General features: G+C 38.5%; 1 protein-coding gene across 1 annotated transcript in view; it reads right to left on the bottom strand.

Annotated features, from left to right (window-relative positions):
- Positions 1-12,211, bottom strand: part of LOC117523584 (inhibitory synaptic factor 2A-like) — an 86,375-nt gene that overhangs the window by 48,907 nt on the left and 25,257 nt on the right. The window contains 1 exon segment of the mRNA XM_034185145.1: positions 10,674-10,745. Coding sequence (XP_034041036.1) covers positions 10,674-10,745 — 72 coding nt within the window.

A 12,211-nucleotide genomic window follows, 5' to 3' on the forward strand; every position in this document is an offset into this window, starting at 1 on the left:
TTCACTCTCTGGAAATCTGACAGCTGAACAGGTGTTTCTCATGACACCAAACACGGAAGCGAGAGGCTCACTAACTGGAAGTCACGGATCTTGAAAATTGTCCATTATATTGTTTTCTTTTCCTGGCCTTGGAAAAAAAAAAGTTAATCTTTGTAACAAAACGTGGTGAGCGAAGCAGAGGAAATTAAAGTGATGTTCTCTCTCTCTCTGTGTGTGTGTGTGTGTAAGAGAGAAATAAATGCAAATGAACAATCCAAACTTGTTTCATTAATAAATTATAACATTAATTCATTTATCTATATGCCTGACCATATGTCTTTGTTAAAGAGCATAATACAAAGTTTTTCAGCATGAAAGTACATATTTTTAATGTGTGACAACATCCTGTATCGTGACTGAATCTCTGCTGTTTGTAACAAAACAAACTGTGGGAAAATCGGGTAAAAATTCAGGGAGTTATGGATAAATGCACTGGGGGTGCAATAGGGACCCATCCAAGATGGCGACCATGCTGATACGTCAGCTCCAATAGGCAGTGGCAGTCCATGAGGCATCTGCGTATATAATGTCTATGGGAGCTAGTCTCCACACAGCAACTGCCATGTTGCAGCCACCATGTTGATACAGTAACCCAAAAGGGACATACTTAGGCTGAATCTCAATTCTACCTCTTGACCCTTCCCCTTACCCCTTCCCCTCCGTTTTGCGCAGGCACGAGAAACAGAGGGGTGTCTTAATTCTCTTTTTGGAAGCGAGGCGGAGGCCTTCAAACCCCTCCGTTTGGAGTGAATCTGGATGCACACTCCGTTTAGAGGGGTAGGAGGAGCTTACTGCTGTCTCCGAAAAAACAAACATGGTGCCGAAAGAGCTGCACAAATGTAAGCGACTTTCATTACAAACTACACTGTTTGGAAAGTTATAATTTGCCAAAAAACTTTACAGGCAACTGTCTATGACAGCAATGTGTATGCTGCTGGATGCATGTTGCGTATATTGTCGTTCTGAGGAATATCGTAACTTCGCTCGTGCGCTGAGGCGTTATAATGCATATACACACTTTTATATCTCACAATGGAGAAAATCATGATAAAAGATAAGCACGTTAATTTGTACGTTCATAATTCTTTTGATAAAATCGATCCCTGCTGTTGGATTTCAAGGTCTGTAACGTGTGTGTATTTTGTAAACAAACAGGGAGCCCTGAGAATACTTGTCTCCTAATAAGAAAATAAGGCAGAAACTGAGGAGAAGTTGGAAAATACACACACACACACACACACATATATATATATATATATATATATATATATATATATATATATATATATATATATATATATATATATATATATATATATATACACTCAACAAAAATATAAACGCAACACTTTTGGTTTTGCTCCCATTTTGTATGAGATGAACTCAAAGATCTAAAACTTTTTCCACATACACAGTATCACCATTTCCCTCAAATATTGTTCACAAACCAGTCTAAATCTGTGATAGTGAGCACTTCCTTTGCTGAGATAATCCATCCCACCTCACAGGTGTGCCATACCAAGATGCTGATTAGACACCATAATTAGTGCACAGGTGTGCCTTAGACTGCCCACAATAAAAGGCCACTCTGAAAGGTGCAGTTTTATCACACAGCACAATGCCACAGATGTCGCAAGATTTGAGGGAGCGTGCAATTGGCATGCTGACAGCAGGAATGTCAACCAGAGCTGTTGCTCGTGTATTGAATGTTCATTTCTCTACCATAAGCCGTCTCCAAAGGTGTTTCAGAGAATTTGGCAGTACATCCAACCAGCCTCACAACCACAGACCACATGTAACCACACCAGCCCAGGACCTCCACATCCAGCATGTTCACCTCCAAGATCGTCTGAGACCAGCCACTCGGACAGCTGCTGGAACAGTTGGTTTGCATAACCAAAGAATTTCTGCACAAACTGTCAGAAACCGTCTCAGGGAAGCTCATCTGCATGCTCGTTGTCCTCATCGGGGTCTCGACCTGACTCCAGTTCGTCGTCGTAACCGACTTGAGTGGGCAAATGCTCACATTCGCTGGCGTTTGGCACGTTGGAGAGGTGTTCTCTTCACGGATGATGCGAAGGAGATGTGTTGCACTGCATGAGGCAAATGGTGGTCACACCAGATACTGACTGGTATCCCCCCCAATAAAACAAAACTGCACCTTTCAGAGTGGCCTTTTATTGTGGACAGTCTAAGGCACACCTGTGCACTAATCATGGTGTCTAATCAGCATCTTGATATGGCACACCTGTGAGGTGGGATGGATTATCTCAGCAAAGGAGAAGTGCTCACTATCACAGATTTAGACTGGTTTGTGAACAATATTTGAGGGAAATGGTGATATTGTGTATGTGGAAAAAGTTTTAGATCTTTGAGTTCATCTCATACAAAATGGGAGCAAAACCAAAAGTGTTGCGTTTATATTTTTGTTGAGTATACATATATATATGTGTAACACATAACCTGATGTCCTAATAGACTGATATTATTTGTCAAGGAAATTTTTAAAGGAAATAGGGCTGGATGCAAAAATGGGAGAATTTGAAAAAGAAATATAAGGTTAAAAGAACTAGATGTAGCCCCATAACATACATACAGGTGCTGGTCATATAATCAGAATATCATGAAAAAGTTGATTTATTTCAGCAATTCCATTCAAAAAGTGAAACTTGTATAATGTATACATTCATTCCACACAGACTGATATATTTCAAGTGTTTATTTATTTTAATTACTAATGAATTAATTACTAATCAATCAATTAATGATTAATCAAGCAATATTATTACTATTATTGATTAATTATTATTAGTATTAACATTGATTAATTGCTAATTAATTACTTATTAATACTATTAATTATTATTAGTATAAATTACAAATTTATTAAATTAATTAACATGACATGATTGCAATGAGTCGAAGAAATCTGCAACTTCTTCTATTTCTTTGCATTTACGTAGAAAGGTGAGAAAATAAAAAGAGCAAAGAGGCTACTGCAACAAGTTGCATTTCGGTTGCCATGTTAACAAACAGTGAAGACGGCAGTTTGACACGGGCAGTTTTTTTTCCCCCCTAAGGCAGAGGGGTGTCTCAATTCATAGGGCTAGAGGCATATCCCTTCGCCTTACCCCTTGTTTTAAAGGGGTAGGGTTAGGTGTAGGGCCAAGGGGAAGGGGAACAAAAGAGAATTGAGATTGGGGGCTACTCTACGTTTTGCATTTTTTGCAGCACAGCCAGAAAACTGAAGACAACAAAAGAGGAACCAGTGACTGCTCCACAATACAGTGTCTACAGAATCACAAGTTTGACAGCCCTCATTTTTTGAGATGATTATACATATTGCTCATCACAAGAGAAAATAAAGGAGCATGATTCCCCGTCACCCAAGAAGCTAAAACATGAAGGAAAACAAAACCATGACTGGCAACAACATAGTGCATTTTCTACATCTAGTTGATACTAAATCCTACAGACTGTAGCTTTAAAAGGATCACACTTTCACATTAAAACAGTACGGCATAATGCATCTTCTACACCTTCACCACAAGATGACACTAAGTCCTACAGACTGTAGCTTTAAAAAATGACCCCACTTTATAATTACAACAGTATGGCATAATGCATCTTCTACACCTTCACCACTAGATGACACTAAATCCTACAGACTGCAGCTTTAAAAGGACGACACTTTCACATTAAAACAGTGGACAGGCGAAGATGTGTACTTTTTCTGTTTCTATTTGAAACTTTGTTCATAAAATTGGTAGGCATGATGATTTTTAAGTAAACTTAACATAATAACCACAGATAAACAGTAAACAAACACTTTTTACCCCCCTGTAAATGATTATTCACTTTGGGAAAATCTGTGCCTCAGGGTTTTGCTGAAAAATGTTTAACAGGATCATCCATTTGCAGATTTTGAAGTATTTATGACAGGCGCTTTGGCAGAGATAAGGCTGTGATAGATTATCACTCTGCTTGCCAAATACAGCTCAGCTCCATGCAACCACTGTTAAAAACCAGTTGGATGAGCTGAAATAAACTACTCCTTAATGACACCAAGCATAGCTGGAATAATAATCTGCTTTATTAATACTCAACAGGGTGCATCTTCATTGTGATTTCCCATCCTGTTGTTTCAGCGACAGCGTTTTCCATCAGAAATTGTTCCCAGTTCCTTAATTAAGTCAGGTTGCTTCACTGACACGCAGAATTGGCATTGTCCCATCAAGATAAGATCAGCGGAATTAAATCACACTCCGGGACTTTTGTTCCTCCTGGAGAGAGGTTCTTGCTTGTTTTAAGTTACGTTACCTATGCATGTGCAGCCGCTCTGAGAAACAGAAAATCTCTGCAACTGCTGCATTTATCCACAATTCGGACAGAGAATAAAGTGAAAGATGTGGATGTGGAGCTCATTTTCTGAATAGCACATCTACCCTGATCAGCTGAAAGCTTCTGTGAGACACAAACACTTGATAGTTAATCAATGAACAGGCCTTGTTGATCAGTAGGAGCACATATACAACCCCTGGCAAAAATTATGGAATCACCGGCCTCGGAGGATGTTCATTCAGTTGTTAATTTTGTAGAAAAAAGCAGATCACAGACATGACACAAAACTAAAGTCAAATGGCAACTTTCTGGCTTTAAGAAACACTATAAGAAATCAAGAAAAAAAATTGTGGCAGTAAGTAACGGTTACTTTTTTAGACCAAGCAGAGGGAAAAAAAATATGGAATCACTCAATTCTGAGGAAAAAATTATGGAATCATGAAAAACAAAAGAACGCTCCAACACATCACTAGTATTTTGTTGCACCACCGCTGGCTTTTATAACAGCTTGCAGTCTCTGAGGCATGGACTTAATGAGTGACAAACAGTACTCTTCATCAATCTGGCTCCAACTTTCTCTGATTGCTGTTGCCAGATCAGCTTTGCAGGTTGGAGCCTTGTCATGGACCATTTTCTTCAACTTCCACCAAAGATTTTCATTTGGATTAAGATCCGGACTATTTGCAGGCCATGACATTGACCCTATGTGTCTTTTTGCAAGGAATGTTTTCACAGTTTTTGCTCTATGGCAAGATGCATTATCATCTTGAAAAATGATTTCATCATCCCCAAACATGCTTTCAATTGATGGGATAAGAAAAGTGTCCAAAATATCAACGTAAACTTGTGCATTTATTGATGATGTAATGACAGCCATCTCCCCAGTGCCTTTACCTGACATGCAGCCCCATATCATCAATGACTGTGGAAATTTACATGTTCTCTTCAGGCAGTCATCTTTATAAATCTTATTGGAACGGCACCAAACAATAGTTCCAGCATCATCACCTTGCCCAATGCAGATTCGAGATTCATCTCTGAATATGACTTTTATCCAGTCATCCACAGTCCACGATTGCTTTTCCTTAGCCCATTGTAACCTTGTTTTTTTCTGTTTAGGTGTTAATGATCTCTTTCGTTTAGCTTTTCTGTATGTAAATCCCATTTCCTTTAGGCGGTTTCTTACAGTTCGGTCACAGACGTTGACTCCAGTTTCCTCCCATTCGTTCCTCATTTGTTTTGTTGTGCATTTTCAATTTTTGAGACATATTGCTTTAAGTTTTCTGTCTTGATGCTTTGATGTCTTCCTTGGTCTACCAGTATGTTTGCCTTTAACAACCTTCCCATGTTGTTTGTATTTGGTCCAGAGTTTAGACACAGCTGACTGTGACAACCAACATCTTTTGCAACATTGCATGATGATTTACCCTCTTTTAAGAGTTTGATAATCCTCGTGTTGAAGCCATGATTCCTGTCAGTCCACTTGGTGCAACTGCTCTCCAAGGTGTGCTCACTCCTTTTTAGATGCAGACTAACGAGCAGATCTGATTTGATGCAGGTGTTAGTTTTGGGGATGAAAATTTACAGGGTGATTCCATAATTTATTCCTCAGAATTGAGTGAGTCCATATTTTTTTCCCTCTGCTTGGTCTAAAAAAGGTTTTGTTTAAAAAAAAATCACTCAACACAACTTAAAACAAAATCTCCTGAGGTAGAGGGCTGACAAACCACAATACAAGGGTGCACTGCTCCGTGTTGTGCGACACAGCGTAGCGCTGCTCTTACAAACAGAGCGTAGACTTTGCTGAATCTGCGTGCACAGCAGAAAAAAAAAGCTTGAGTATCGATCTTCTTACACGAGGATCGTTCAATATCAATACCAGCATTGGTATCAATATTATTGATATTAGGATCGATCCGCCCACCTCTACTCTTAACTCATCACCAGTTTGTTGTTGTAACCACCGTGGTAACGACTTGGCCAGTCTGAATGTTTGTAGCTTGGTTGTATTCTGTGTTTTTGTTGCTCCTTTTTAATGCCAGTGCGCAGTTAGGAGAACCACCGCGCAGTCCCCAAAAATATGATTTAATAAACACCCAAACTCAGCCTGTTAGCTTAGGTGGTGGGACTCAAAGAACTGTTCAGGACTCTTTCATCACACACTGTGCGACCAACACTCCACCCCTCTATGGGACTGTTAAGCTCTAACGTAACAAATCATGTGATAAATCTGTTTCCGTGTCCAAACAAAACACTTATGGGCTTTTGTGTGACGCACCACACATTTCCATGGTCAATTCACTTTTGATACATTTGAACGTTGGCATGGAGACAGACGTACACCAGGTTTTTGTGCATAAGCACGCTTGTACATGAGGCCCCTGTTTTATTTCCTCAGTACTTTTAGGAGCTACTAATAGCTCCTAACACTGCTAACAGCATTACCATACAACATTAAATAACGTAATCATTTCATTTGATACCAATACTGGAGCACAGACATCTTAGATGATCCATTAGGAGAATTCACCACACAACAGCCACATTATTACAGATATCTGCAAGAAAATGTTCTAAAAAAAGACAGACATGGTCCTCCACAGCAGGTAGCAGCTACAGTGACTAGGTGCTAGCTGTTCTTGGCTCTTACAGCTCTTGGCTCAGCGACAACACACAAGCTCAATGTGGCCAAGTCCTAATTATGCATACGTTTATTGCTTACTATGTCTTGAACTAAGACTTTTATGGAGGGAGAAACTAGCTATAGAAAAAACAACAATAAATGTGTATTCGTCCTATTGAAGTTTCAAATCTCAGAGAGATGGCCGCACAGTGAGATGTCGACAGCATAGAGACGGTCAAATAATGCAATTTAACTGCTGCACACAGACAATGACATCAGCATCCCAAGGTAAAACTCTTTGTATATTGTGCCTAAAACTCTTGTGAATATATTATCTGGGTTTTTAGATGTTGTTATTGATTGTTTTATGTAAACATGCAAGAATCTTAAGTGATTTCTCTGTTATTTTCAATGGGAATTGCTGTGAGCTGCGATCACTTCTGTTCATGTAATTCTGGGGGAAAGTGAAGTTTGCTCTTTAACGCCCTGCTTATTGTCCTTTAAAACGCCATTTGTCATGTTGGCTCCAGAGTAATATATATATATATATATATATATATATATATATATATATATATATATATATATATATATATATATATATATATATATATATAAGATGTCTGAAATTCGTTTAAGACGTTCCACACAGGTTTAAGGTAGCAGACACAAATATTTATTTTAGCAAGTGTTCAGGGGTCTCATGCATGCAGTCTCTTATAAATGTTATGAAAGGCGTAAAAAAATTACATTTTGGTAGTATAATGTTAATTTGCAATTGTCATCATGTGGTTTCTCCATGTTGTTTTGATTGCAGCACCTCTCTGGCGCACAAGGAATTATGGGATATCTCAATAGGGTGAATAGCTGCTCTAAAATGGAATATTTCAACTTGGACTTCACTGGGAACCTGATCATTTTTGCTGGCTGCCTCAAGTGGCCAGCCAAGGAACTGCAACTTCTTCTTGTTCCGAGTGTGCCACATTTAGAACCGTTGAAGCTTACTGCTTGGATTTCTCCAACGAGTTATGACTTTGACCTTATAAATAAAGCAATAGACCTCCGTGGACAGCCAGGCATTTACTGCGCATGCAGCCTGGAAGTTCTCCCCCTTGTTGGCTAGCAAAGGCAGAGCTGCTGAAAATAAACCGCTGAGAACAAATCCCATTTGTTGCAGTCACGCTGCTAACCGGATGTGACGTAGCTCTGCGCCTACCTATAAAAGCACCAAAGAACTGCAAAATGTAACCATCTTCCCCAGCTGGTTGCCATGAAATAAGAATGAAATATCTATCCAGTATTGTGGTTAAACTGTGTTCACAAATATGTTTCCACATGCACACATACAGATGCAGGTGTGATGACATAACACCTGACACACTATGTGCACAGCAACCGTGCATAATTAAAGTTTGAAAATTCAGACTATCATGCAGCGTTTTGCACTCGAATAATTATTTAAGTTCAAACACCATAACAGCTGTCGGACCTTGGCATGCTAAATGAGTGGTGGCATGTTGTGTTTAGCATTTTAAACTCTTTATACCTTTAGAGTGTGCAAAGCTGCAGGATGCTGAATTATTTGCCATTCAGTGTTATTGCCTGTGATATAAATGCTCCAATTTTCAAGAGTGGTGTATTCAGTTCATTATAAGCATTACAGGAGACGTGCTCATTTCTTTGGCTAAACACCCACTGCAATGCAATCTAATCTTGCCGTATGCTTTTATTTTCTCTGCATTCTTTTTGTGCAAGAATTACATTTAGCTGATCTTATTATGGCGCAGTTTAATTCTGGTTAGTTTCATCATGTAATGGGGAATATAAAAGCATAAAGCAAACGTGGTAAATAAACCAGATCCCTTCTCTGCGTAAAATAATCACTTCAGCAAACAAGCAATGTTTGTGCACTGCAGCCTTTCTGGCAAAAATGCAGCTTTTAGTTCTTTTTTCCTATTGTTACTTAAAGCAACAATGTGCAGGATTTAGTGACTTCTAGTGGTGAGGTTGCAGATTGCATTTTGCCACCAATCAGCCATGATGTGGTTTCCTTTCATGTGTTGATGATGGTGATTCATACTACTTTGCCTTCTCTCATAAGATACGCAATATGTATGATCTTCAGTTTCATAAAAATGAGGATTGTCAAACTTGTTAGCCTTAAATAGTAACCAAAAGACAGCGTGTAGGAGAACAACCACTAATTCCTTTTCTTTTTCTTCACGCCAAAACTGCAAAATGCAAAAGTAGGAGTAGGTCCCTTTTGAGTAACAGTATTAACACAGGTGTGCAACATTGTCTCATACATTAATGAACAGGTGGTTGTGAATGTTATATTCCATTTCTGCTGATAAACACCCCCCAATCCTATACACTGCAGCTTTAAGTGCTATTTATGAATCAAAATACTGCTTTTGAGCTCATTTATTTTGCTGGTTTATGTGTCAGGGACCAAATGGCACAAATCAACCAAAAAATTTTTAAACATTTCTTTCAAAACATTTGTTGACTGAATGGTCCCCATTTAGCACAGCACAACATGGCTTCCTTTTGATTTGAATTTCCAGAACAATATTTTGAAATACAGCTGCATCAAAGGTTTTGAACCATTCTGAGCAGTGCTTCTTGTTTGCCATCAGTAATTCACAGTTCTGATGAAAATTGTTGGTATAATCCCCAGCCGAACATTCTATCTATTGTTTAATCCTGTTTTTACATTCCTATAGTGGGCATCATGTGTCTCCCCGCGCTTGCTAGCTGAAAGTGGTTGCTAGCTTGCTTGGTGACACTCACGTGAAGCAGGACTACTGTTTGTAATTGTTCATAATCTATCCAACATTCGCTAACATCCAGCAGACACGTCTATTTAATGTTACATCGATAAAACAAAGTTGCATTTGGGATTGACCTCATACATCAACATTAACAATGAGCTAATCAATTCATCCTCATTCTGTACTCTTTTAATTTGGTGAGTTACGAGATGATATCATTTATCGTCCATACACGCTGGCTGGGATAGGCTGATTCACTCACACTCAACTACATTTTTGCTCTCCAAGCCCCACACTGTTACCAGCAGAGGAACATCTCTTAATATGATCTGAGGTTTTAAAATGGATTTCATTCTTGCCAACATGAACACGACTGCAAACCGCCACACCACATGTGTTTAAGGAGTTTGAAAGCATTCTAAAAATAACTGCTTTCTTGTTTTCGCAAACACAGGCGGTAGCAGGAGGTTGAATTGTTGAACAGCATGAATTTAGTTTGAAAGGATTATTCAACTGTTTCATATGAATGTGCTCTATACCTGTTTCCCTCTAGCTCAGGAAATATCTGGAAATTTGCAGCACTGACGCCATCAAATACTTTGACATACACGCAGTGATTTGTCAAAACCACAATTAAAGTAATTACCACAATTCTGCAATTGTAAGAGAGTGCTCAGTTAATCCAGGGTTTGACATGTTCTCATGAAACCATCAGTCCTCACACTGCTACAGGGAAAAAAAAAAAATTCTATTGCTGTGGATGACTGCTTATTCCACAAAGCTTTTCAGAATACATCAAAATTTCATGATCTGTTGTAGAAAAAAGTGATATAATAATACCATAGAAAATGTGGTGTCATGCGACACTAACAGCACTTGCACTGAAACAGACTTACCTGTAGATGATGAATGCGCTGTTTCGACAAGTGTCACAGTTTGCTGTGTCTTGTCCCGTTCTGTAAGAGAGCCTGTGGATAAAAAAGATCATAGTGTATAAGTGATCAAGAACAAAAGAGAGAAGCAATACTTACATTTGGTCAACTTGTCTTGTCGGGGCCAATAAAAGTTTACACAAGTAATCCATCCATTTATTTACATTTAAATGTAAAATTGCTCCAGTCATGTTGTATACCACATTATCCATATTCTCATAAGGATTCCAAAAAGGTATAGTTTAGACTATCTATGACTTGGAAAAAAAATGGGTACAACCTCCAATTTCAGTTTGCAGAGGGATCAAAAATTAAAGTTCCTCCAATTTTGGTATAAGCTGATGTCAATTAATGGTTGAACTAGTAAGATTTACATATGTCATCTTAGATTTCCTGTTGCACTACACACAACTATTGTCCAGATTGGTGAGTCCAGGTGACAGGCTCAGTTTATCACAGTAGCTTAGTGTATCCTCCCCAGAGGTACAGCACCATCATACTCTAAATTTCTTGGGAGAACTCTAAAATCCCTTGAATGAAATATTGATTTCATTTGAAGTCGCAGTGCCTCTGTTGCTACGTCTTACATATTATTGATTTTCTGATAGTTGGTAATAGTGATAAACTTTGGGCCATATAAATTACGTTACATCATAACACAGTGTAACTTCACCATGTTTATATAGTCTCCTAGGGGTGTCAAGCTCCGAAATCACATCACGTATCCAAGAAAACACTCAAGCTGGTTCTACCCTGTCGTTTCAAAATGGTCATTTTGTGTTTGGTCAGTTATTTATATATATTTATTATGCCAACCATCAGATTGTTGGTGTAATTTCAGCTTACTTTGCACAAATCTTCCTACACCTGGTTTATACTGTTTTTATTTACATTGGTGTTACAGCAGAGTTATGCCACTACAAAGAAGCTCACTTTGGACCTCTATTATTTGTATGGACAGTATATTTGTCGTAATCCCCACCCTCTTCACACACACCCCAACACCACCAATACTGCCCAAGGAAATAGGCCTTAAAAATCTCTAACTACATGGAACATATGGTGACTGCAACTGCAAAACCTAGGGATGAGATATAGAACAAGACAAGAGCTGCCACCATACAGTGCCTATGGACTTTGGTTACCTGTTACATTGGTGACCAGACAAAACTATGCAAATTTTAACTGTATTAGCTCTCTCTGAAATTTAATTTTCTGACCCTTTCACAAACTGTCATAATCTCATAACACAATAACATTTGGCAATAGATAGTCCAAGCTATACCTTTTTGAAACATAATTGCATTTTAAAATTCTACAGATTTTAGCAGTACTTTGTTTTTTTTACTGTTGTCCAGCCGTCACTTTAAAGGGTTAAAATGTGCATCATTATGTCTTTACGTTTTGTAAGCTAATCTAATTTGACCAATAATACCAAAGTCTTATGTCTACAGATATACAAATCACTGTGTGATGCCTTTCCATCTCACAGACCTCACATC

This window comes from Thalassophryne amazonica, chromosome 13 (genome assembly GCF_902500255.1).
Source record: "Thalassophryne amazonica chromosome 13, fThaAma1.1, whole genome shotgun sequence".
NCBI lineage: Eukaryota > Metazoa > Chordata > Actinopteri > Batrachoidiformes > Batrachoididae > Thalassophryne > Thalassophryne amazonica.